This window comes from Arachis duranensis, chromosome 6 (genome assembly GCF_000817695.3).
Source record: "Arachis duranensis cultivar V14167 chromosome 6, aradu.V14167.gnm2.J7QH, whole genome shotgun sequence".
In the NCBI taxonomy this organism is placed as follows: domain Eukaryota; kingdom Viridiplantae; phylum Streptophyta; class Magnoliopsida; order Fabales; family Fabaceae; genus Arachis; species Arachis duranensis.
The window spans coordinates 4,770,234-4,795,721 of NC_029777.3; the positions used below are offsets into that span (position 1 = coordinate 4,770,234).

The 25,488-nt window shown below is 34.7% G+C and overlaps 4 protein-coding genes across 7 annotated transcripts; 2 read left to right on the forward strand and 2 right to left on the reverse strand.

Moving 5' to 3' along the window:
• Nucleotides 1–6: 6 nt before the first annotated feature.
• Nucleotides 7–5,164, forward strand: LOC107492112 (mannosylglycoprotein endo-beta-mannosidase). Its single transcript, XM_016113088.3, has 11 exons — nt 7–227; nt 362–500; nt 629–856; nt 981–1,039; nt 1,257–1,305; nt 1,663–1,893; nt 2,377–2,546; nt 2,669–2,873; nt 3,178–3,846; nt 3,944–4,171; nt 4,287–5,164. Exons 1-11 carry the CDS (start codon nt 79–81, stop codon nt 5,067–5,069), a joined length of 2,910 nt encoding a protein of 969 aa, XP_015968574.1. The 5' UTR covers nt 7–78; the 3' UTR covers nt 5,070–5,164.
• A 552-nt stretch (nt 5,165–5,716) lies between these two features.
• On the forward strand, nt 5,717–10,152 carry LOC107492116 (pentatricopeptide repeat-containing protein At3g05340). Its single transcript, XM_052262908.1, has 9 exons — nt 5,717–7,721; nt 8,048–8,073; nt 8,452–8,699; nt 8,787–8,858; nt 8,931–8,968; nt 9,045–9,124; nt 9,313–9,396; nt 9,501–9,609; nt 9,759–10,152. Exons 1-9 carry the CDS (start codon nt 5,764–5,766, stop codon nt 9,898–9,900), a joined length of 2,757 nt encoding a protein of 918 aa, XP_052118868.1. The 5' UTR covers nt 5,717–5,763; the 3' UTR covers nt 9,901–10,152.
• LOC107492115 (mitogen-activated protein kinase kinase kinase NPK1) lies at nt 10,128–14,771 on the reverse strand. 2 transcript variants are annotated; one of them, XM_016113091.3, is made up of 17 exons: nt 14,265–14,771; nt 13,964–14,005; nt 13,598–13,663; nt 13,389–13,499; nt 13,220–13,300; nt 13,060–13,137; nt 12,861–12,943; nt 12,708–12,792; nt 12,536–12,636; nt 12,273–12,312; nt 12,035–12,091; nt 11,911–11,957; nt 11,668–11,821; nt 11,333–11,566; nt 10,905–11,236; nt 10,760–10,839; nt 10,128–10,591 (listed from the first exon to the last, which is right to left on the reverse strand). In XM_016113091.3, the coding sequence occupies exons 1-17, from the start codon at nt 14,568–14,570 to the stop codon at nt 10,488–10,490; spliced, it is 2,001 nt and encodes a 666-aa protein (XP_015968577.1). In that variant the 5' UTR covers nt 14,571–14,771; the 3' UTR covers nt 10,128–10,487. The 2 variants fall into 2 exon arrangements, with proteins under 2 accessions (XP_015968577.1, XP_015968578.1); XM_016113092.3 differs by having other exon boundaries at nt 10,760–10,824; nt 14,265–14,769.
• A 4,025-nt stretch (nt 14,772–18,796) lies between these two features.
• On the reverse strand, nt 18,797–24,535 carry LOC107492117 (aminopeptidase P2). Of its 3 annotated transcripts, none has more exons than XM_016113094.3 (13): nt 24,186–24,534; nt 23,985–24,110; nt 23,767–23,886; nt 23,015–23,293; nt 22,635–22,807; nt 22,164–22,418; nt 21,668–21,819; nt 21,016–21,206; nt 20,710–20,818; nt 20,456–20,610; nt 19,867–19,959; nt 19,220–19,300; nt 18,797–19,082 (listed from the first exon to the last, which is right to left on the reverse strand). In XM_016113094.3, the coding sequence occupies exons 1-13, from the start codon at nt 24,492–24,494 to the stop codon at nt 19,014–19,016; spliced, it is 2,112 nt and encodes a 703-aa protein (XP_015968580.1). In that variant the 5' UTR covers nt 24,495–24,534; the 3' UTR covers nt 18,797–19,013. The 3 variants fall into 3 exon arrangements, 2 of the variants coding, with proteins under 2 accessions (XP_015968580.1, XP_015968581.1); XM_016113095.3 differs by having other exon boundaries at nt 23,015–23,290; nt 24,186–24,533; XR_002364782.2 differs by lacking the exons at nt 18,797–19,082; nt 19,220–19,300 and having other exon boundaries at nt 20,715–20,818; nt 24,186–24,535.
• Between the last annotated feature and the right edge of the window lie 953 nt (nt 24,536–25,488).

Here is a 25,488-nt window from a genome sequence, read left to right on the forward strand (position 1 = left end):
CTTTTTCTTTCCATTTCTGTTCTCATTTCTCTGACTCGTGTCGGTTCAGCGATCTAATTATTCTCAACTCCGGCGACTATGGCGGAGCAACACCGCAAGACGGTGCTTGATTCAGGGTGGCTGGCAGCCAGGTCCACCGAAGTCCAATTCACTGGAATCCAGCTCACCACGACTCACCCCCCTACTTCCCCCACTTCACCATGGATGCAAGCTCTCGTCCCTGGAACGTAATCTCTCTCTCTCTCTCTCTCTCTCTCTCGATTGTGGCAAACACAGCATTATTAGCTTTTAATTACTATCCATTCATGCATTTCCTTTCATTCTTGTCTTTGTGGTAGTTTACTATCTATTGAATTGACAGTGTTCTGGGGACCTTAGTGAAGAACAAAGTGGTGCCTGATCCCTTTTATGGACTTCAAAATGAAGACATTGTAGATATTGCTGATTCTGGAAGAGATTATTATACCTTCTGGTTTTTTACCACCTTTGACTGTAAGCTGGTACGTTTCTTCTTCTCATGTTGAAATTGATGCTCTGTTGTTGTGGTTCTTCATTTGATATTTGTTTCTTTACTGTTTTGATGGATCATGGATTGACATAAGTTAACTAATTACTGAATCCTTTGCAGTCTATCAATCAACACTGTGATCTGAACTTCCGTGGAATCAATTACTATGCTGATGTGTATTTGAATGGGCACGAAATCACATTGCCAAAAGGAATGTTTCGAAGGCATTCAATTGATGTCACCGATATTCTTCACCCTGATGGCAGTAATCTTCTAGCTGTTCTTGTTCACCCTCCCGATCATCCGGGGAGAATTCCTCCTGAAGGGGGACAGGGTGGTGATCACGAGGTCAGGATACGGTTTAGAGCTTATTAAATCAGTTAGGCCTTTGGAATTGAGAGCCTGACGAGAGTTAGAGAGGAAGTGATTGATTATTGTAGTGTCTAAGTCATTCTCGTTTGTTGCTCTGCAGATAGGCAAGGATGTTGCCACACAATATGTGGAAGGCTGGGATTGGATAGCTCCAATAAGGTCACTTACTTGATTAATGTTCCATGGACAATGTATTTCCTTTTATTTTCCCTTAATTATGTCAAATAATATATAAAAACCATCATTCTTTTAAATATAGTGCATTTTGAGCATTACATGTTGACTGCTTAAAATTTGAAGAGAATGTGCACTACAGAGTGGGTAATGTAAAACAAAATGCATCTTTATCTAATGCTAGTGTTGAATTTGATTGCAGAGATAGGAATACTGGAATATGGGATGAAGTTTCCATTTCTGTTACTGGGGTGAGTTATATACTTATATTAAATATTTTAGTTCACTATCCCAAATTCTTTTCATGCATGAGAATTTGTCATTGAGACCATTTAAGTTAGCCTTTTTTCTCCTGATCGTCCTTTTCGGTTCGGTGCATTGCCCTTCCTCTCCCTTCTGTATTCATGGTTAAATATAAAGAACTGCTAGTCCTGTCATATACTGGTTTTTTTGTAGTTCACAATTAGAGAAATGCTATGATACCTTTTTCCATACAGCTAATGAATTTGATTGAGCATTCTTTAGAGTTTACTTCTTGATAGTTGATAGTGCTTCTAAGTTCTAACCATTACTTGGGAGGATGATTTCAGTATCTTTGTTTTGTGCAGCCAGTAAAAATAATTGATCCGCACTTGGTGTCATCATTTTTTGACAATTATGAAAGAGCTTATCTACACACAACTACTGAGTTGGAAAATAAGAGCTCCTGGACTGCTGAGTGTTCTTTGAGTATCCAAGTGATCATGGAACTTGAGGATAACATTTGCCTAGTGGAGCATGTGGAAACTCAATATCTCTCAGTTCCAGCAAATTCAAGGGTGCAGTATACATTTCCTGAGGTCAGTGACAAGTGACAACATTCAATTGCTTTTGACAAAGTTTATGTGGATGTATCTTATTCTCACTCTTAAACTGCTCTAATCCTATTATTATAATTGTTGAAATCAACTTTCATATCCTGAACCTGAAGTCCTAAATGACTATTATGACCATACAGTCTTTGATATACTGCTGCTAGTTTTTAGGTTCAAGATACCATAAATAATAAGTGGTTCTCTGTGTTTCTTTGTTTGTGAAAAGGAAATAAAAGGTTCAGGTATGACTATGAGGGGACATATTTGATGAGGTGATGTTTAGCAATTTCCAAGATATTGGGATTCATAAGTTGTAATTATTACTTGATGTTCCTCTGAAGTGGTTATACTGATGGTGTGATCCAAAGAAACAAAACTGACAGCAAGAGAGTATATAAAGATTTTTAAGTAGTCAAAGTGATCATAGCCAGTGTTGTAGCTTATTTTCTTCTGCATCTTCTTCCCCAGCTTTTCTTCTATAAGCCCAATTTATGGTGGCCAAATGGAATGGGAAAGCAGTCTTTGTACAATGTTATCATTAACATTGATGTTAAAGAATATGGTGAGTCTGATTCATGGAGCCATCTCTTTGGGTTCCGCAAAATTGAGAGCCATATTGATGATGCTACTGGAGGGAGGTATGATGAATTTCTTATTTGATGTTTCTTCAATGTGGTATTCTGTGCCCTTTTCTTAGTAGAATTAATTCAATCTTAATCTGTTTCTGCATATGTCTGTTGCATGTTTTTTTATCTTTTAGGTTGTTTAAAGTCAATGGAGAACCAATTTTTATTCGAGGGGGAAACTGGATATTGTCTGATGGGCTACTGAGGCTTTCTAAGAAGCGGTATAATGCAGATATAAAATTTCATGCAGATATGAATTTAAACATGATTCGTTGCTGGGGTGGTGGACTTGCAGAAAGGCCAGAGTTTTATCATTATTGTGACTATTATGGCCTTCTGGTAAGCCATATTGCTAATATATCTACTTGTCATCCTTTTCCTTAAGCTATATTTTTTGAAGATATTTATTGAATAATGCTGCTCTGTCAAACCCATACAAACTTGAATGACTCAATTGTCATTATTAAAAACAGTGTTATGTAGTTCTCTTCATTGTCTGTGTTGAACATGAATTTGTTATGAGCGTACTTTTGGAGGTCTTTTGTTGCGTCCCAGTATCTGTATCTTAATAGTTTATTTTTATATTACATCAATGCCACCATTGGTTTTGAAAATGGTCATACTTCTGGTTTAAATCTTCCAGGTATGGCAAGAGTTCTGGATAACTGGGGATGTTGATGGACGTGGCGATCCAATATCAAATCCAAATGGACCTCTAGACCATGATCTTTTCTTGTTTTGTGCAAGAGACACGGTGAAGCTTCTCAGAAATCATCCTAGTCTTGCTCTCTGGGTGGGTGGAAATGAACAAACTCCACCAGATGATATAAATACTGCTTTGAAAAATGATCTGAGGCTTCATCCTTGGTTTGAAACTGTAGATGAAACTAACAAATCTGTAGGACACTTGTCTCTGGAGCTGACCGATCCCAGTCAGTACCTTGATGGCACACGCATATACATAGAAGGATCATTGTGGGATGGGTTTGCTGATGGAAAGGGGAACTTCACTGATGGTCCTTATGAAATTCAAAATCCGGAAGACTTCTTCAAGGATAATTATTATGATTATGGATTTAATCCAGAGGTTGGCTCCGTAGGAGTGCCAGTTGCATCTACCATAAGAGCCACAATGCCTCCGGAAGGATGGAAGATACCAGTGTTTAAGAAACTTTCCAATGGTTATGTAGAAGAAGTTCCGAACCCCATATGGGAGTACCATAAATACATTCCTTATTCGAAACCAAGCAAGGTTCATGATCAAATTCAACTTTATGGTGATGCAAAAGATCTTGATGATTTTTGTTTGAAGGTAAGAGAAGTCTTCATATCTTTGGCCATTCCTGATTTTCCTTCCTTTGTTCTTTCATTGAAGCTGGTGTAAAATTTTTATTCTATTATCCTGTCAGGCTCAACTTGTCAATTACGTACAATATAGAGCTCTTCTCGAAGGATGGAGCTCTCGAATGTGGAGCAAATATACCGGTGTATTGATTTGGAAGACGCAAAATCCTTGGACAGGTCTGAGAGGTCAGTTTTACGATCATCTCCTTGACCAAACCGCAGGCTTCTATGGTTGTCGATGTGCTGCCGAGCCAATTCACATACAACTTAATCTGGCTACATATTCTATAGAGGTAATTGTGTATGAAATGAAGCTCAGTTATATGAATTAGGAATAAAATTAGACATGTCATTTTACAAATATGATAACTTTCAATTGATTTTATAATTTATCTTTTCCCAACACAGGTTGTTAATACTACGTTGAAAGAATTATCTAATGTCGCTATGGAAGCTTCAGTGTGGAATCTGGAAGGAACATGCTCATACTATAAGATTCTTGAAAATCTCTCTTTGCTGCCAAAGAAAGTTGCATCTATTTCTGAGATGGATTATCCGAAGTCAAAAAATTCAGAACCAGTTTATTTTCTTCTTCTCAAACTATACAGCATGTCAGATCACACAACCATCTCTAGAAACTTTTATTGGTTACATATTTCCGGTGGAGATTACAAGCTATTGGAGCCATATAGGAAGAAGAAAATACCTCTCAGGATAACCTCCCAGACTTCCAATGAAGGGTCCACTTACAAAATTCAAATTCAAGTGAAGAACACATCAAAAGAACCATACTCTAAACGTTCAACAGGTAGGCTCAGCTATGTTGATGGTAAGGACTCACTGGAAACAGCAGATTCCTTGGTTGACAAGGAACATGAAGTTGGTTGGTTTAAGAGGTTACAGAGATGTTTTGCTGGGAAAAGTGATGGTTTGAAAGTTTATGAGATAAATGGGGATGACGTTGGTGTTGCTTTCTTTCTTCATTTTTCTGTTCATACCTCAAAGAAGGACAATAAGGAAGGGGAAGACACAAGAATTCTTCCGGTTCATTATTCAGATAATTACATTTCAGTGATCCCAGGAGAGGTGATGCATATTGAGTTGACTTTTGAAGTCACTGACCCTGAGGGTGTCACTCCTTGTGTTGCTCTGCATGCTTGGAATTACGATGAAGCACACTTCATTCTATGAAGTTGTATGATAATCACACTCAACACAACAGCCTAGTGAAATGCTCATGTATTTTAGATTTTAAAGTAATATTACATGACTAACAAAGTTTATTATTTTTTACCAAAATCAAATACTGAATTATAAAATATTAGGCTCAAAGTGTTGGCTAATATTGATAAAAAAAAGTATTGGTTTTTTACCTCTCTTAAATTTAACAAAGGAAGGGTAAACATAAGGGAAATTTTAGTTGATTTTTTTAGTTAGAAAAATCATTAGCAACCGTCTCCTTTTAATGTATGAACTCGAACTCAAGACTATTAAAAGATGAACTAATTTATTTAATGTTTCTCGCTAAATTAACACAATACTAGTATTAGCATTTTGTTTATGCGAGTAGAATATCTACTTGTTAACAAATACTTTGAAGATATTAGTTTAAAATGTTATAACAAAAAGTTTTAATAAAAATTATTAAAAAATAAATTCCTTATATTTTCAATACATTAAAAGACATCAAAACTTCGAATTTCTATGTTTTAAGAAGTCTTTTAGAGCACATTTTACGTGGATTTTATTTTTATTTATATTTTTTCTTTTATTTTGTTTTTGACATGAGTGCTAATTTTTACTTAAGCCAGATACTGTGGTGAGACGTAGTTGTGTGTAATGTGGTTTTCATTGAACCACTGTATTGTTATGATCCATTTCATGGATGAAATCCAGATGGAAATTCAATGTTTATATCCCTTCATTGGTGGATTCTCTCAGTTCCCCCGTCAATCTGAAGAACCCACCATTACCAACTTCTCAAAACCCATTCCCTGCACCAACCTCAGCTTCTCTTCTCTCCCTTTGCGGCAGAGATGGAAACCTTCGCCTTGGTTCTTCCATCCATGCCCATCTCATCAAACAATCTCAATCATTCGATTTTGATAGGTTCCCACGTAATGCCCTTTTTGTTTGGAACTCTCTCTTGTCGATGTACTCGAAATGTGGTGAACTGCAGGATGCCCTTAAGGTGTTTGATCGAATGCCCGTGAGAGATATAGTGTCATGGAACACTATGATTTCTGGGTTTTTAAGAAACAGGGATTTTGATTCGGGTTTAATGTTCTTTAAGAAGCAAAGGAGTGAGTCAGGGACAGGGTGTTGTGGATTTGATAAAGCAACTCTGACTACAGTGCTGTCAGCTTGTGATGGAGTTGGATTCTCTAGTTTAACCAAAATGATCCATGGTTTGGTGTTTCTTGGTGGCTTTGAGAAGGAAATTACGGTGGGAAATGCTCTCATAACTTCATACTTTAAGTGTGGGTGTTTTAGTGAATGGAGGCAGGTTTTTGATGAGATGCTTGAGAGGAATGTTGTGACTTGGACAGCAGTGATTTCTGGCCTTGCGCAAAATGAATTTTATGAGGATAGTTTGAATTTGTTTGCTCAAATGCGTTGCGGGGCAGTGAGTCCTAATATTTTGACCTATTTGAGCTCACTTATGGCTTGTTCAGGTTTACAGGCACTGAGGGAAGGTTGTAAAATTCATGGCCTGCTTTGGAAGTTAGGAATGCAGTCGGATTTATGCATTGAAAGTGCTTTGATGGATTTTTATTCGAAGTGCGGAAGTTTAGAAGAAGCATGGAAAATTTTTGAGTCTGCGGAGGAGCTAGATGAAATTTCCTTAACTGTAATCCTTGTAGCCTTTGCTCAAAATGGATTTGAGGAGGAGGCTATCCAGATATTCATGAGAATGTTGAAATTGGGTATTGAAGTGGATCCCAACATGGTTTCTGCTATTCTTGGCGTATTTGGAATTGACACGTCTTTGTCTCTTGGTAAGCAGATTCACTCTTTGGTTATTAAGAAGAACTTCATTCAGAATCCTTTTGTAAGTAATGGCCTTGTAAACATGTATTCCAAGTGCGGTGATTTGAATGACTCACTCCAAGTCTTTCATCGAATGAGTCAAAAGAACTCGGTTTCATGGAACTCTATTATTGCGGCTTTCGCTCGCCATGGAGATGGTTTTAGAGCACTTGAATTTTATGAAGAGATGAGAATGGAGGGTGTAGCACCAACAGATGTTACATTTTTGTCACTACTACATGCGTGCAGCCATGCAGGCTTTGTCGACAAGGGCATGGAGTTCTTAGAATCCATGACTAGAGATCACGGCATAAGTCCTCGCTCGGAACATTATGCCTGTGTTGTTGACATGTTGGGCAGGGCAGGACTTCTTGAGGAAGCTAAAAAGTTCATTGAGGGATTCCCTGAGAATCCGGGTGTACCGATTTGGCAAGCATTGCTTGGTGCTTGTAGCATCCATGGTGATTCTGAGATGGGTAAATATGCCGCGGATCAATTATTTTTAGCTACACCAGAGAGGCCAGCTCCTTATGTTTTGATGGCAAACATATACTCCATTGAAGGGAAATGGAAAGAAAGAGCGGGTGCCATTAAGAGAATGAAAGAGATGGGAGTAGCAAAGGAAGTAGGCATAAGTTGCATTGAGATTGATAAGAAAGTTAACAGTTTCGTTGTTGGGGACAAGTTGCATCCAAAAGCTGACATTATATACTGGGTTTTGTGTGGGTTATTAGAACACCTGAAAGATGAAGGTTATGTACCTGATAAAAAGTGTATTCTCTATTACTTGGGCCAAGAAAATAAGGATTATTAGCTTCTTTTATTCTCACCATTGAATTTCTAGTGATAATCCAATTCAATTTTTGTCCTGAAAATTATCCAGCCTTGGATTTGTTTCTTTAAATAGAGGACACAGCAGTATAATTGATTTAGGGCATTTGTTAATCATTATTTTGTATACTTAGTTCAAATATTTACTAATAATATTATGAGTATAATTCAACTAATTTTTCTTCCCTTTAAAATACCACAATTTTACGATAATTGTGTGCACAATAGATTGAATTATTATGTATTTACAACAGTTGAATGAAAGAAGCGTGTTTTAAATGTGGTACAAAATAACTTCTGATTTACAGTATAAATATTGAACATCTGAATATAAGTGAGAAAACAAATATGAGATTTTTTTTTGTGTAAATTAATGCATCTTATATTTTTCATTTTAATTCATGTCTTTAGGCCCTTGTTTTAGGGATTGATCCTTTCAATTTTTTTCTCATTTGAGAAAGTACTCACCATATATTTTGTAAGTGAGATTAAGAAAAAATATTAAAAAATTAAAAATTACACTCTACGCCTGGGAAAAAAAATGTAGGAGTCACCAAAAAAAATGTAAGAGGATCTATTTCTGTTTTACGTAAAACCTTAGAATTGTTGTTGAACACGAATTTAGTCCAAACAAAGTTTCACGAATCTTGTAGACCATAAAAAATCTAAATTTTAAGAAAGTGGATGGAACCATTGTGGCCACAAGAGTAATTGAGAATAATGGGTTCGTGGTTGTTGAGTGGCTTAACATTAACAGCAACCCCAACCCCAATTACCATTTTACCCTTTCGGAAACACGGTTCTCCATTCATTCCGAAGAAGCAAGCAAGAAGAGTTAGTTACAGTTGCAGTTGCAGAAGCAGAGAAGATGTTCCTCTTTCCACTGCTTCAGCTTATGCAGTTCTTGGACTTCAACCTGATTGCTCCACCACCGAGATCAAAGCTGCTTTTCGATCCAAAGTACAAAACACCAGCATCAATATTTTGCATTCTTATCATAATTCTATTACTCACTCATGTTTTTCTGATTTCTCTTCTTTAAAAAAGGTTAAGCAGTTCCATCCAGATGTTAACAAAGACGGTGATTCCATGATTCGCCGTGTAATTGAGGCGTACCAGGTGCTACTACAATTTTCCGCATGATACTCACGTATTCATAGTATTCATTTTTCTAACTTCATATTGCTGCAGATACTTTCTAACTGCACCCGATCAGAAATTATTGAAAGGTGATTCTTCTTTTCCTCTGTTTCCATAATTTCAGATTCCGCTATATGCATTCAGCTTTGGAATTGCATTTTGTAGGGAATGCTTAGATCCATTTGATGCACCAGAGTGTGAAGCTTTTGATATTTTTGTTAATGAGCTTCTCTGTGTTGGCAAAGGTAAGGTGCATGTACAAATCATAACTCATCCTCCTAATTATCTTCTTAATTTTTAAATAAGGAAGATTTGGAAAAATAAATATATATATTTGAATTTTTACTCGTTAGAAGAATAATAAGATGATTAGGACTCCTAATCATTACTCCATACAGTAATATTTAGCATCTTATGAACAATTTTTGTGCAGCATGTTCAAGTTCATGTGTGCAAAGAGCACCTCATGCATTTTCGTTTGTGTCTTCCACTGGAACAGCGCGTGCATCTTCTCAAGGTTAGCTTCTTCTACTGTTCATTCTTCTAGTTTCAAAATGTCTTTGCGTAAACAACATTATTTTCATAATTTTGTAAAATCCATTTTACTCTACAATAATTTAGGTCATGGCGATGATTATCAAGTTCAATGTGCTGTCGGACAATGCCCTAGAAATTGCATTCATTACGTTACCCCATCACAAAGAATCCTCTTGGAGGAGCTACTTGACAGGTAATTAAGCTTAGTCGTCCAACAAAAACTGTTCTTGGCGATACTCTCTAGCACACGTTTCCATTAACGTGCTTCAAATGATATATAGGTTCTAGGCTTTATTGTATCCATTCCATTAATTTCTCATACATTTATGTTTGATGTTGCAGTATACTAGAAGCACCCTACGATATATCGGCTGAGGCAGACTTACTTTACTCACTTATCACTAAAGCTAAGTTTGAGAATAACCGATTTCAAAAACCTAAGAAGCAACCCAAAACCTCAAGCCAGCATGTTGAGTGGTTTTAAATTTCAGCAGCAACTCTGTCTAGGGTGTGATTATGAGTTGAGCTCTTGAAGGGAAAGGGAACGAGAAAGAAGAGAGACTTCAAAGAGTAGAAAGCATTCTCATTCCGCTTCTTCCTTTCAAGATTCCAACTTGCAAATGCATTTTCATTCCCCTAAGGCCTAAGCTATGAGTCTATGACAGTGGATTTGGTTATAGTTGATTCGTCTCAAATAGTGAATACTACTAGTACCGATAGAAGGCATTAGTTCTGATTATTTCTATATTCATATTCATAATACAATCGGGCATAAAACTTGAGACGAGCATCCATCTCTCTCGACCCCAAAAATAAAGTAAAATTTTCAAGCAACACTTCTATAAAAGCTTTACATGCCAGAACAACACGGACAAGCTCGAGCACTTGGGAGAGCAATCGAAGCTTTTCAGACACAAAAGGATCTCAGCATGTGTAGAATGGCAAAAAGACATATATAACTACAGCATTAGTAACCGCAACAAAACTGCAGCAACACTTGCATTTGCAAGCACAGTGATTTTTATAAGAAGCATTCACGGAGGCAGGATGAACGCTCTTAACACAACAATCTTATTTGCTGGGAGAAGCAAATCGTGTCCGCTCTCTCTGCCGATGTAAAGCTCTATCCTTTGGTGAAGAAGTCTTTGACCCCACCCCTGCTTGGCGCCTCCATTCTGCAATCATGTCCCAGTCAATAAATAGATTAGATATAAATTAAAACATATCCTCTTCTGTTTGTTTGGTTCATCCAAATTACTTTTCAATTATGCACGATTGACAAATTGCACAAATACTAGATAATAGCAAAAATCTTCTAACAACGAAGTTAATAAACTTCTAACCTCGTTTTCTTTCAAGCTCCTGGTCGAGCTCTTCTTTCCACTCTCTCTGTTTCGAAAAGCTTAAACTGAAAGTAAAATGTCTAGAACTGAAATTACTTAATTATAAAAATTATTGAAGCTAACAAAAGCAAAGCAAAGTATTAACCTTGGGCTACCAGGTTCCTGCTGGGAGTCAACTATCAGCCCTTTAAATTCATTAAGGGGAGAAGATGGAAGGTCCTGTGAACTATGATCATTTACATTGCCAACAGTTGATGAGGACCTGCCATTACTTCCAGGACTTCCAGTATTGTCAGCTGCTTTAGATGGAGTGCTTGGTATCCGACTTGGTGACTTACTCTTAGGAGGTAATTTCAAAAACTTCCGAGAAGCAGCTTCATCACTTGTTCCATCAATCACACTTGGTGAACAAGATATATTTAAACTGTTGTAGAACTCCTCATATAAAGGTGTCTGCAGCTTCTTCAGTTCAAGAGCCTGCCATAAAAGCAAACAGTCATCACTCAGCACAGCATTTACTGTAGAAAAGATAGAGTGCAGAAGGACTAACTAGATTCCAACCAGAAACAATACCTTCTCATCCAAAAAAGCTTGAATTTTTGACTCCGTGAGCTCATCATCTTCCTCTGATAGAGATGGCACGCTCGGAAAGGAAAAATCTTTCTGCTCCTTGTTATAATCCCCTAAGTGACCAAGTGACTTATCATTTTCATCTGTGCCAAAACTGACTCCTTTATGTTCCAATTCCGGACTTCCATCAAACTTACACACCCAATCATCAGAGGGATCTGACATCGGGTTGAAGCTCTACATTTATTTTTTCAGGAAAAAAGGTTACTTAGGTTATGACTTTCATGGGAAATAAATACTACAACTACAAGAAGTGATAAGGATCTGAAAGTATTCACCTCAATATTTTCTGAGATCAAAGGTTCCTGTTTGACATCATTCTGAGAGAACTCCTCGTCGTCATCAATCATACACATGTCATCATCATCGTTGCTAATTCCCCACAACTCTTTATTTCCTGAGTCCTCAAGATTCAAATTTGAGCAACGAAGGCTAATTGAAAAAATAAAAATGGTCAACATGGGCCAAAGAAGCAACTGCAATCTTACAAGTCCAGAGAAGAATATCATTTCACTACTTACAAGGATTCAACATTTGGAGCACAAGAAGATGAAGTTTCCAAATTTTTCTGAGAAGAAAAAGTAGTTTAATTGGATTAACAAAGATACATAGTGTTTATACCCAACAGTCATGCATAATACATACCACGACAGTAGATGAAACAGGAAGAGAATCCATAGGTTCACCAGTAACAAAGGGATGCTGCACCCAGTAAGAAACTCAGTTAATCTTATCGAGAACTGAATATTTGAATGCAAAACATTGATATTAATACAACACATTCCACTAGTTATAGATAACAGTAACTTAAATGAATCAAATGTCCACTTCAATAGTGCAGCTTTCTTGGGCGCATTCAGAAGAGAAATGCTCATAGAATTACCTGCAGTAGTTCTGATGCCGATGGCCTCAAATATGGTTCCCTGCAAAAGGATAATGTATTTATCATAACCCAAAAATTAACATTTAAAAGGAAACCAAATAAAACACCTTTATCACTGAGAATGTATTCTTTTTTTTTTCCCGGGTGATAAAACCCAGCAAGTACATTTTGAGAATAAAGAATTTATTAATCATTCACACTAAGAAATAGAGTAGAATTAATTTGGATAGAGAGAAAGCAGAGAAGGATAAAAATAAACATACTTCTGCAAACATTTTAGCAGAAAATCTTTGGCTGCAACAGAGAGATGATCAGGGATTGGCGGATGAGACTTAGTTGTCCCTATATGGAAGAGAGCAGCAACCTGGTCCAATTTTTCAGTAGATGTTCAGAGAGCACCTCAAACAGAATATAATGAATCAAAATTTGGGATACCTCTTGTTGGTATTGTTGGCTCCAGGGAGGCTTTCCAGTGGCCATCTCAATCACAGTGCAACCCACACTCCATATGTCAGCAGAGCTGAAAATGCATCAATATCAATATACACTTGCATAGAAAAACTTAAAAATTATATATATATATATTACAAGCTATGTCCAGTCTGGAGAATAACCTCAGGAGCCATCCAATATGGAGTACCCTTCATAGACTTGGCACCCGAAATAGTAGCCTAAATCAAACAAAGACGTTTCTTCAACAAATACGCAGATACAAGATCCTTACAAAGTCAAAATAGTATATCTAATAGTACTATAGTAGAGAAATAGAGAAGAAGACTTAGATTACCAGCTCAACAACTTGTTTGGAGGCCCCAAAATCTGCAAGTTTAATGCAACCTTTATTATCTACAAGAATATTGGCCCCCTGAAATTGATTACAAGTGAACATTAGTCACTCAAAAAAGGAGATCTTACATGCTAATCAATGATACTACAAGAAAAATCACCTTAATATCTCTGTGCATTATTCCATTTTTGTGCAAGTACTCAAGTCCAAGCAGCAACTGCTTTGTGTAAGTTCTTATGACCTGTTAAATGAATTAGTGGAAATATAATATCATATGACGTAAGGCATATAAAATTACCCAGTACACTAGTTTGGTAGATACAACTTACTGCCTCAGGGAAAGCTCCGAATTTCCCCAACAGTGATGATATGGATCCACCAGGGACAAACTCCAGGAGAATATTTAAGGTGTCCTCCTCTCTAACTGTACCCAAATATCTCTACAGCACAAAAAGAAGTTATTCAGTCAAGAAAAGAAATAGTTTGGGTTAACTAACTGATTTATCAATTTCTTCCACCAATAGAATATCATACTCACAACAATGTTGGGATGTGAAAGATCTTTAAGAAGCTTAACTTCTTCCTCGAGCTCTTTTACATGAGCCTGTTAGTATGCAAAAGGTTAATCAAACAACAGCACAAGGAGTCAGCTAATTTATCAGGATCTCAAATAGTACATTAGTATGACAACCCAAAATATTATGATTTATGAGAAAACAAATTTGTTTTCCCATTACTTCAGGTCAATATCGGCATTGAACCATGGTAGTAAATAAATAAACATCTATAACTCTCAATTTTTTATGTTTATTATTTGGAATTTATAACAATTGAGTCGCATCAAATTGCTTTAGTTGATGCAATCAGAATCCGTGGCAAATGGAACTCAATCAAGACAACGAACCTGTGCCTTCTCCTTCGAAGCACTACTCGCTGCAATCAAAACCTGAAAACCCAGACAGGGAAACGAAATCAATTCAAGTCTTAAATCTAAAAAATGAAACGAGTTCAAATAGAAGTGCCGACAATTTCAAGAAGTGATTTAAACAAAATATCAGTTCCTAAGAAACAGAGAGCTAATCATAAGACAAAAATGAAAATCCACTTTAAAAACAACAGGATGCTAGCAAAGTAAAAAAAAATAAAAACCGAAATTAGCAACAAAAGCGAAAAAGCAAAGGAAGAATGAAGGAAAAGGAATCGACCTGTTTAACTGCTAAAAGTTCTCCAGAATCGAGATTCATTCCAACATAAACTTGGCCAAATGCGCCGCAACCGATCAACTCGCCCTTGCGCCATCGGATCGTAGGCGGCGGCGGAGCAGCAGCAGCAACGTCCTTGGGAATCGGCGGCAAGGACGGTGGCGACAGTGAGGGCTTAGAGAAGACTCTGGAATTGCGTATACAGTAACCGATCTTATCAACTAGGGTTCCTCTCAGCGAGTGCTCTTCGTTCTCAGGCGAAGCACGGAACACCAGCGATCGCCGAACTGATCCGAATATATCTTGCATTTGTGTGATCTCTTCTCTCTGTCTCTCTGTCTCTCACTCGGCGATGATGAGTGATGAGTGAGAAGTGAATGCGGTGAAGAGTGAAGAGTGAAGAGTGAAGAACGAGAGACGTTGGCTCCGGCGAAGAGAGAGAGAGGAGGGAAAAGGGGTTGCGGATTTCTCTTTTCAAATTTTAGTGACTTGCGAATGGAATAACGTCAATCTTTTGGGGCCGTTTTGTTAAGTGTAGAGTGCTACTTGGACTTGTTTGTTAATTTGTACAACTTCTTTTACCTTTTCAGAACTTTTTGTAAAATTCATCATTGTTTTTGACTTAGATTGTCTATTTTTACTCATTTACTGCTTTTAAATTTTAATACTCGAGTCTTAAACTCATTTGAATTGGTTAAGTGATAAATTTATAGAAAAGTATAGGTAACTAACAATATTTTTGAATAATGTATGAACAATGTAAATTAATAGGGTTAAGAGAATAAATTAATCTTAAATTTAATTAATAGCATTAAATTAGCGTGTAGTGTATTTTTATTTAATTGGTAGTTGTTTATGTTGTTGAAGATGATAATTGTTTACCTAATATTCTCCTAAATTTATTCATCTACTTAAATAAGTATTGGAGGTTCGAACCCCACTTTACGTATGCAATAATTTATTGGCCAGCGACAAACTCTTAAATAAAAACATGGAACTCAAATCCACGACGAATTAGTTTTTGACCTATTAAACTATAAGATATAGTAAACAACCAAAAAAAATAATACTTGAATATAAAAATATTTAAATTTAGCTATTGTGCTTAACCGTTATTTTATAATTTAATTAAATAATAATATGAATTAAATTTAATTGATTAAAAAACTTAAAATTTTGTCTAGTAATATATAACTATTAATTTAAATTTTATGATGATAAATGATAATTTAAAATAAATAAAACATTTAATTGAAGTTTATTCACTTGATTTTATATCATTATTTTTTATTTTTATTTTTTAAATAGTCACTTTTGTTTTTTTATATCTTATTTTAGGTTATATTTAAATACTATCGTATAGTAATGAAATTATTAGATAAAATACAATATGAATATTATTAAAATGAGTGGGCAATTATTTAACTCAATTAAACACAATATAAACCATAAAATAATGGTTTATCAACCGACCGAACGACGACGAGCAACGGTGGCGAATTTTCTTCCCCACCTCCTTCCCTAAATCTCCCGACGTGATTTCCATTTCCTGTTCCCCAGCCCTTTAACTCGTTTTTCTTTTTTAAATTAGGAGTAATTTGGTAATAAAAATTAAAATTTTGATAAAAAGAACGATTTTAAAATTAAGTTAAATCTTAGAGATGATTTTATAAACAAAAAAAAGTTGAGGATGAAAAATTTTTTTAACTCCTATCTTAAGGACCAAAATTGTACTTAAAAGAGAAGAGAAGAAATTAGATTTTAATTAAATTTATACCTATTAAAAAGAATTAATATTAACATTGAAAGTAATAGTATAATCTACATAAAAATAAAGGGTAAAAAAATATGAAAAACTAATATTAAGAACAAATCCTATAATATTATAGAAAGACGGATTATTATAATGAGATAAAAGTATCATTAGAATTATATGGCATAATGCAAGATAAAAGATTATGCCACCTAGAGAAAAAAAATCTTATGTGGTAATATATAGTGAAATCAAATGTTTAAGAATGAGTATGAAACTACTTTGTGCTCTTTCTTAATATATTATGATAAGTAATAAAAAATTCAATTGAAGTTTATTCAATTGATTTCATATAATATTTTTTATTTTTTAAATAGTTAGTTTTGTTTTTTTTTTATCTTTTTTAGTTTATATTTAAATACTATAATACAATGATAAAATTATTAGATAAAATATAAGTATGAATATTATTAATATTTTGATAATAAAAAATGATATTTAATTTTTTAATTTTATTTTTCATGAATCATTACAACATGTATTTTTAACGATATTATTACAACTAAATGGTATTAAAAATGTAAATTGTTGAAAGGAAAAAGAAGTGATATATAAGCGACAAAGACAATACATAACTCGTGAATACAATTACACAAAGAAATAGAAAAACTAATTAATACAATCACACAATCACCTAATATATACGTTTAATAAATTAAAAAAAAATAAAAATAAAACTATGGCTATTAACCAAATTCTAGTTGTGCAAAAAATGAGCAAGAATTAAGAGGGATAAGGAGAAAATGAAAGAGGTATGAGATTATATGAGAGGAGATAAAAAAAATATGTGAAATGAATGTTAATTTATATAGTAAATATAAAAATGAGTGATGAGTATGAAAGGAGAAGCGAAGAAATTAGTTTTTAATAAAATTTATACCTATTAAAAAGAATTAACATTAACATTAAAAACAGTAGTATAACCTATATAAAAATAAAGGGTAAGAGAATATAAAAAATTAAGATTAAAAAAAAATCCTATAATATTATATAAAAATAGGTTATAATGAGAAAATAAAAATTCTATGGCATAATGCAGAGATAAAAATTATTATTTATAACTATTTAAACGACCCATATTTTATTACATAAAAGAAATTAAATATATGTATTTAAATGTATATATATTTATATTGTTCTTTGTTATTTGTTATCCTTAAATTATCCTAACTTTAATAGAAGCTTAAAAGAATTTACACGTTTATTTTTTATTTCTTATAACATTTGATCAAAATAAATTAATTTTTTTTTAATATTAAATTTTATTAGGTGTAAGTGTGTAACGTTTCATAATTTTAATAGAAACTTAAAGTGGAATTTACATTGATTTTAGTGAGACCTTTATTAGGTATAACATTTCATAATTTCAATTAGACTTTAATATAAATTGACATTAATTTTATTCTTTATAACATTTGATAAATTTAATGGAACGTTAAGATGTAAAAAATAAATAATAAGACATATAAAAAAAGAGGAATAAAAACTAACAATGCCACTTAAACTGACTAGGCATCATGTTAAAAATCTAAGAAACTAAAAATGAATCTAAAATCTACTTTTATCTCTCTTTTAATATATTACAAATAGTAGTGGACCTATATTATCATAATTCATAAGTTTTGTTATATGTAATTTTGCATTTTTGTCGGATATCTGCCAGGATTTTTTATTTAAATAAATAAAATAAATTTAATAATTACCAAAATAAATAATTTAAAAAATATTTATCGAAATAATTATCAAAATAAATAATTTAAAAAATATTTATCAAAATAAATATCTCTTTTTTATTTTGATAAATATTTTTTAAATTATTTATTTTGGTAATTATTAAATTTATTTTATTTATTTAAATAAAAAATTCTATCCGTCGAGATCGACAATATCTTTCTCAACAATGCTAGGGAACCAACTCTATATAAGTCAAGAATCAGTCAACTAGTAAACCAGAGACACCGGTGACTTTAACTGGATGTTGTTACTGATAGGCACATGGATGTTTCTTTTTCTTGTAAATTGGATGGTTTTGGATATGATTTCTATGTTTCATGTGTTACACATTAATAAAACATAATTAATTATATGGAACCAACTAATGAATGATGAAAGCATCTGTTTCGTGATTCTCTCCTAACACTAACGTATCTTCCCTCATGTTTTGAATGTGATCAACAATAATTTAACAAACAAATTAAATTATAAATTAATAAAACTAATTATAATTAATTATGTTGTTCCATTCTTGGCTGATTATTAGTTAATTCCATATACTTTTCCTATCTTTATTATATCAAAAATGCCAAACGCCAACCAGTACATATGCCACCAACATAAACAACATGCAATCAACTTCGAATGCCAAAATTTCTTTGACATCATTATATGATTTAACTCATTTAAGGATCCATAGAAATATGAACAAAACCAAAATGGCAAAATATTGATAATTATGACACAAAATCATTTCTTCATTTGCGGCCAAAGTAGATTAGAATGTGTTTGGATAAACCCATCGAAAGACCAAAGCCCACACACACCATTAGTCATTAGATAACAATGATAAGTTATTTTAATTATTCCATTCGAAGTTTCTTCTTCAAATACAAAGTGTTGATAAATGATGATGTTCGATTCAATAAGAGTCTTGTAAAAAGAAATCTATATAAAGAATATAAAATTGTAACTGCTGAGTTGCAACTGCAAATGGCTAAATTGCTCGTCTTACCCAACTAAAATCAAATGAATATGATCTGGAGTTGACTTGAGATATCTACAGCCTCTAATTCTCACTCTTTTATTATACACATAGTTTGCTATATGAATTATGCAGATTGATTAGAGACAAAGCGCGGAAGGAGTGAGAATACGCCAGAGTGTGAACCTGAAGCACGAGTGGCATGGGACCTTAACATTCATCCATTAGCTTCTGTCAAGTCTCATTGCATAATAGGCCTTGTGTTGTCCCAAAGCCACTGTCGAGCAGAGCCATCCAGCAATCGCGACACCTGAAAGCGTTATGAAACATTCAATCATACAAAATAGAAATTAAGTGGAGTTACAAAAGGAATCATCTTGCATTGCATGGATTGCCTATATATGATATTGCAGACTGTCTCAGAAAGGTCAACCACAAATATGATACCTTTTCCCAGACTTGTGAGTGGTAGTTGTTAAGCCAATCAATCTCTGCAGCTGATAGCAGGGACAAATCAAGCAATTTAATCTGCAAGATACGTCATTGTTAAAAACTAGTGTGAGAATAATATATAATATCTATAGCTCAGAACAAGACACATTAAAGTTCACTAGAAACTGGGAAGATTGAACTAAAACTGAAAGCAATAACATTCTAGATCCTCATGATTCCTGAAGTATATCTAAAAAATAAACAAGTTTTCAAAATGGGATATGTGGTCAGTTCAAATGAATTATGTATTTGCCAAGAATAATATCTGCAAATAGATCAGTTAGAATTTCTGAATAGAATTTCTGCTAGGCTTGCATTTTAAGCATTAATATGCTGTATAATGTTTCATGTTATTTGGTAAAACATCATTACAATGGAGTTCTAACCATCAAATAAACCTCAAGGACCTCCATGACTTGGAAATTAATTCATTTATTTCAGAAACATGATAGTTTAAGATCCAACTTTTACACGAGATAGGCTACTTTACTGCCTTCTGCACAATAGAAATATCCACGGTTTTATGATTAACAACAGAGCTTCCATAAGTCACGAAAAGAAAACAAGAAGACAATTATATCAGTCATGACCAGCAGGCATACCTGAATGGGTACATAAGTTAGTTTTTCAAATCCCAGGTATTCAATACCTCCAAAACGATTTGGTGTCTCAGCGCTTCTCACATACAGAAGATTCTGCAAGCAAAAAGAGTGTCGTCACCACACAAGCCAGGATAGAGCATTGACAAAATGCTATTTTAACAGTTAGAGCATAAGAACATAATGATGAATATATGTGATGATCAAGTAGGACACTATCCAGTCTTTTTCTTTTCATTAATAAGGGATGCCATGAATATTTTGCATTATGAAAATCCCAGGTATTCAAATCCTCTATCTTAGTTGTCTGACTGTGCCAGTACAGACCATAGGTTTGGGCATGACATGGAAATGTCAACCGAGCTTCAATTAATCTCAAGAGAGGAGAGACTTAAGCTTCTCTTCAGAGATTCCAAATACACTTTACATCGATGTACTTTATATTATGTGCAAAAGGTGAGATTTTTAAAGGGGATTAAATTAATACACCTACAACAATACCTAAACAAATCAGTTGTCACAAATACAAACAAGAAAACCTGAAGCTAAAGTTCAAACTCAGAAAATGTGAGATAGCTTAAGAAAATATTACCTCAATCCGAATACCAAAAGCATGGTCTTCATAGTAGCCAGGCTCATTGCTAACAATCATGCCATTTACTAAAGGGGTCAAATTTCCATAGCGATAACTAATACTTTGAGGGCCTTCATGAACATTCAATGCTGCTCCTACACCATGCCCAGTCCCTAATAGATCATGGTTAAGCAGTAGTGTTCAATCAATCACTAAATCCATTTGGTTTAAAATAAGTAAATAACAGACCTCCAATAGAATTGGAAATATACCATGCCTGTAGTCAAGTCCAACTTTCCAAAGAGAAGAACGGGCAAATGCATCCATCACAAAACCAGGGGTATTTTCTGGGAATACCAACTGATCAAGAGCTATATGACCCTGACATAAGGGTTAAGATAATTATTTAAGATCAATTGCCAACGAGAGTTGTTGAATGTTAATAACAAGGACATTATACATAGACTTGAAAAACGTGTGGATTTGCATTATTGACACATTAATATATGAGGTATACCTTATTCTCAATAAACAAAATGCAGAAATAAACTCAAATAAGAAACATAAAAGCGATATACCTGCAAAACTCGGGTAAAACATTCTCTCTCTCTTGATGTAGGCTCCCCAAAATGAACTGTTCGTGTTATATCAGTTGTCCCATCAACATATTGAGCACCACTATCCAATAAGAATAACTTATTCGCATCTACAATACTACAACTCTCTGGTTCTGGTCTGTAGTGTATGATAGCCCCATTGGGACCAGAGCCTAACCCCATGAAATAAACACATTACAGATCAGCACAAAGTGGACAAAAGAAGAAAACTAGAAAAATGCCAGTAAATATGCATACTAAGGAGGAATAATGAATATCTTTTGATAGAAAATACATTCTTTTGGTATGGAATTAGTTCATTTTCTTTTTCTACAATAAATTTTAAGAAACTTATTCTTTTCTAAAATGGAAAAAAATTTAACATACATGTATTAAGCGAAAAACCAGGCGAGTTTTCAAAATAAAGCTAAAACCGATAATTAAAAAAAAATTAACTTCTCAATAAGCTAAAAACAGCTTCTGAAAAATAAATAATAAATAATTTTTCCCCCTCTCCCCACTAAGCTTCTGTAATTTTTGCTGAACTAAATGAAATTTGTGGAAAAACTATAGCAACATATCTTTTCATGTTAGTATAACAATCAATAAATCAGATGTTAATCTATCACCGTACCACTTATGGTGTCGAAGCTGGTATCCAAAAAACCAGCTTGTTTTGAACGAAACTGGAGGAGTTTGTCTGAAACATCTACTTCTGTTAATGTCCTATTGTTAGAAATTTCTGTCTCTAGCCAGTCCCAGAACTGGCAAATGGCAGCAGCATCCCTGTAAATAATACGCATTTGTGCTGAATGTTAACTCCTATATGTGAGTTTTAACACAAATTCAAGAGTATCTAATATTTACAAGGGTAGACATGTTTCTTATTTAAATAAATAAGAATATATTAACACGTGAAAGCCAAATTTGCACGGTAAAAATGGACAATAAGGCATCACCCCCCCCCACACAGACAGAAACTTTCAATTACAGAGAGTGCAACACGTAGCTTATCCAAGGCATTCTATTTACAATAACTCTGATTTAAAAAATATGAACAAAATATAGAGATCTATGTTAACATGCAAGAGCATCAACTATTCGTTATCACCGAGATAAGATATGGCAACCTTAAATGACAACTTTTCATTCCTTCTAACTCTTGTTCATTCTTTATAGCCTTTGCCAGAGAAACAGGGGAGCATTTGTGTAGGGTAGTGGGTCCATCCAATTGCTCGTTGGATCCATCAAAACCTTGTGTCCTAGTTTTGTGTTTCTTCTCATGGTTCTGACCATATCTGTCGCAGGCAGCTTTGTACGCATTCACAATAGCAGCATTAACAGAAGAAGTGTCCAGCCAAAGGGCAGCACCCTGTGCTGCCAAACTAGCAAAACACAGTCAAGCATAGTTCCCAAAGATGTGCTGCTCTTACGAGCAAAACAAATATGTATGGACATTTGGCAGAATGAAAGCTACTATTTACAGTATAGAAAACTATCCTGGGTCATCTACAATAATATTCTTAGACATCATTTCCATTATAAAAATGTAATTGGAGGGTCGTTGGAAGAGGAAGAAAAAAAAGACTCTCGGCAATTACCTTTCAATTTCAGATATGATTGAACTGTATGGCCTCAACTCTACACCTGCTTTCTTCAAGTGATCACTCACCTCTTCAGTGACTTTTGAATCATCTATAAATAGTTTTGCACCATCAATTTCCACAATCAAGTATGCATACACAACAGGTGAATGTGGAATGTCACTGCCTCTCTTCAAAAGAAAAACGTAAATAGTTACTCTCACTGATTGCAACATTAACATTGAACAATGCAGGAAACAAAAATAAAGAATGAATCGAATTAGCTAGTTACGTTATACTAAAAACAATATGGATTAGAAGAAGGTTTACAAGGTCATGAGATCGTACATAAACGACCATCAATACATCTAGCTAAAGAAGCCGCTGAGATACATTACCAAGTTCAACAACCACGCAATTTCATCAAGCATGGAGATGACAATAGCCGAAGAACCAGCACCAGCAAGTTCTGTCCTCAAGTTTGACAATTTCGATGATACATCCAAACCAGCATACTTCAAGTCATGCACTCTAACTGGCTTATTTGGAGGCTGTGGCCTATTATCTTTCCATATTTCATCAACAAGATTTGAATTGTATAAGTAGACAAGCTCATGGTTATTGTAGGAGATGACCTGCTTAAGTTCTTCCGCAGCATCCGAGGTAAAAAGAAACTGCTTCCTTAACATTACAGAAGAAAATGATATATCAGGCACCAGAATAACAAAACGTGCTTGCAATCTAAAAAAGGGTACAATTAAAAGAATGTCTATGATTTACGTTATCAACTATTTATATCTACTCCATGAGCTAAGTGTTATTGAGTTTTAGTGTAGTTAACGGTTGGTAGATATTTATAGCAAGTTGGCACTGTTAGTTGAAGATGGTGAATAAACTACTGCTAGTTGGCATAGTTAGTTAGAGATTAGTTCAGTGATTATTTAGTTAGTTCAGTGATTATTTAGTTAGTTCATTTAGTTAATTAGCTAGTTATATATCTCATTAGTTGTAGCTAGAGCATTTGAGATCTTTCATACTATCTAATCAGAAATGGCAAGCTCTCTGCTTTGCCTCAATCCCCTTCTTCACCCTAACTACCTCTCCTCTAATTTTTCTCTGCAAATTCTATTGAAATGATAAATGTACTGACAGGATCAATGCCGACTCTGCCGCCGGGAGGAAGGACATCGTTGAGCCATTGGCTGGTGGTGGGAACTCCCGGATTTCCGGCTCGCATGAGAATCCAGCTGGAGGTTAGTTGCTTCTCTGCCTAAAACAACAGAGTGAAAGAACAAGGTGATTATTTCTTTGTGCGAAGATGATAATTGAGAACCGTTAGATACAACGAGAGCGAATGAATTGAGGAACCTGGAGAAAATATCTGCCATCAGTCCAAAGAGCAGCTTTGTCCTTGGTAACAACGGCAGTTCCGGCGCTACCGGTAAAGCCTGATATGTACGCTCTCCTCATGTAGCATTCGGCAATGAACTCGCTCTAAAGATGAAAAAGGGATGAAACCACGGAATGAATTAAATTGTGTTTGGAATAAAGGGTTAGCAATAGGGATACCTGATGAGCATCATGAGAAGGGATGATGTAAGCGTCGATGGCGATTCCGGGGTTGGAGAAGAGGCGGCGGAGAGCGGTGAGCTTAGGGTCCGGTTGGGAATCAGTGGACGAAGAGGCTTTTGTGCTTCTGAGCTCAGAAGAGGTCTTCACTTTGAAGGTGGAGGAGTTGCTGCTGCAATTGCAAACAGAGAAGGAAGGGGGTTTCGCAGTCCTAGATTGTGGGAGAATCCTGCGAATTTGGCGGCATGAGAAGGCGGCGAGAGGAGGCGGAAGGAGGAGTGGGTGGGTTGAGACGAGGAGTCGCTGCATTGCTGATTGATTTCCATCTCCGATTCCTCAACTCAACACCATAAATACCACCAAATCCCTTCATTCATTTTATCCAAAATTCCAAATAAAATGCTAATATTTATTAAAAATTCAATTATTTTAGTAAAATTATTTAAAAGGTCAGTATTGAATTGATTTATTTATACCATTTATAATTAGAATCGTCATTCGTCAATATTTAAATATTGAAAAAATATAGAAAACCAAATGTCAAAAAATAAACAACTCAATTAATTATAATTATTAATAATTAATTTTAAATTTTTTAAATTTAAATTAAAAATTGATTAAATAAACTTAATTAAAGCCTATGAAAACATTTCTCTTCTCTCCTATATTAATCTACCCACCTTCAACAACCACACACAGAAATCCATCTCTCTCACCATTAGCATCGGCACGGCCAATTCCCATCGTCGGAACCACGTGAATGCGCGGCCTTCTATGGCGAACATCGCCACCACGACCCACTCTTGTTCTGGCACCACTCTAAACAAAAACTGCTCCAGACGCTCAATTCAAGTCATCTCATCCTCATCGCGAAAAAATAAGAATTCCATTTTTCTCCACTGTTCCGGTGCGGTTTCTCCCCTGCGAGCCACTAGCGACGGATCGGAGTGCCCTGTTCCATGGAATCCACTCATGTATTGATTCTCTGCAGCATCTCCTGCAGCAAGCGGCACAGGTCTTCGAATCGGTCAAATTGCGATTCCATCACATCCAATCAGTCTCTGCTTGTTTAAGGAAGGAGTGGTGGAGCACGAGTTGTTCTTGAACAATTACAGAAATATAAAAAAAAATATTCATTTAATATAATAAAAAATATCCTAATGCTTAACAAAAGAAATATCCAGTTATATTTTATATCTATAGAATTTAAAAAAAAACTATAAAATTCTTAGAGAAATAGAGATATTCATATTTGTAATACAAAAAAAATTCGAAAAATATATAAAAGAACGTCCATTTAGTA

Bases quoted from the DNA above. Each gene is read 5' to 3' on its own strand.
- LOC107492115 (XM_016113091.3), bottom strand. From the start codon at position 14,570: ATGCAAGATATATTCGGATCAGTTCGGCGATCGCTGGTGTTCCGTGCT. The intron at 11,822-11,910 runs GTAAGTAGTGAA...TTTTTCAATTAG, and splicing joins GCTCCAAATGTTGAATCCTT to CCTTCGTTGCTCAAATTTGA. The intron at 10,592-10,759 runs GTTAGAAGTTTA...ACATGATTGCAG, and splicing joins GGAGCTTGAAAGAAAACGAG to AATGGAGGCGCCAAGCAGGG.
- LOC107492112 (XM_016113088.3), top strand. From the start codon at position 79: ATGGCGGAGCAACACCGCAAGACGGTGCTTGATTCAGGGTGGCTGGCA. The intron at 857-980 runs GTCAGGATACGG...GTTGCTCTGCAG, and splicing joins GACAGGGTGGTGATCACGAG to ATAGGCAAGGATGTTGCCAC. The intron at 3,847-3,943 runs GTAAGAGAAGTC...TTATCCTGTCAG, and splicing joins TTGATGATTTTTGTTTGAAG to GCTCAACTTGTCAATTACGT.
- LOC107492116 (XM_052262908.1), top strand. From the start codon at position 5,764: ATGAAATCCAGATGGAAATTCAATGTTTATATCCCTTCATTGGTGGAT. The intron at 8,700-8,786 runs GTACAAAACACC...TCTTTAAAAAAG, and splicing joins AAGCTGCTTTTCGATCCAAA to GTTAAGCAGTTCCATCCAGA. The intron at 8,859-8,930 runs GTGCTACTACAA...ATATTGCTGCAG, and splicing joins GTGTAATTGAGGCGTACCAG to ATACTTTCTAACTGCACCCG.
- LOC107492117 (XM_016113094.3), bottom strand. From the start codon at position 24,494: ATGCAGCGACTCCTCGTCTCAACCCACCCACTCCTCCTTCCGCCTCCT. The intron at 23,887-23,984 runs GTTCCTCAATTC...CTGTTGTTTTAG, and splicing joins ATGGCAGATATTTTCTCCAG to GCAGAGAAGCAACTAACCTC. The intron at 19,301-19,866 runs GTATGCCTGCTG...CGTATCTTGCAG, and splicing joins TAACTTATGTACCCATTCAG to ATTAAATTGCTTGATTTGTC.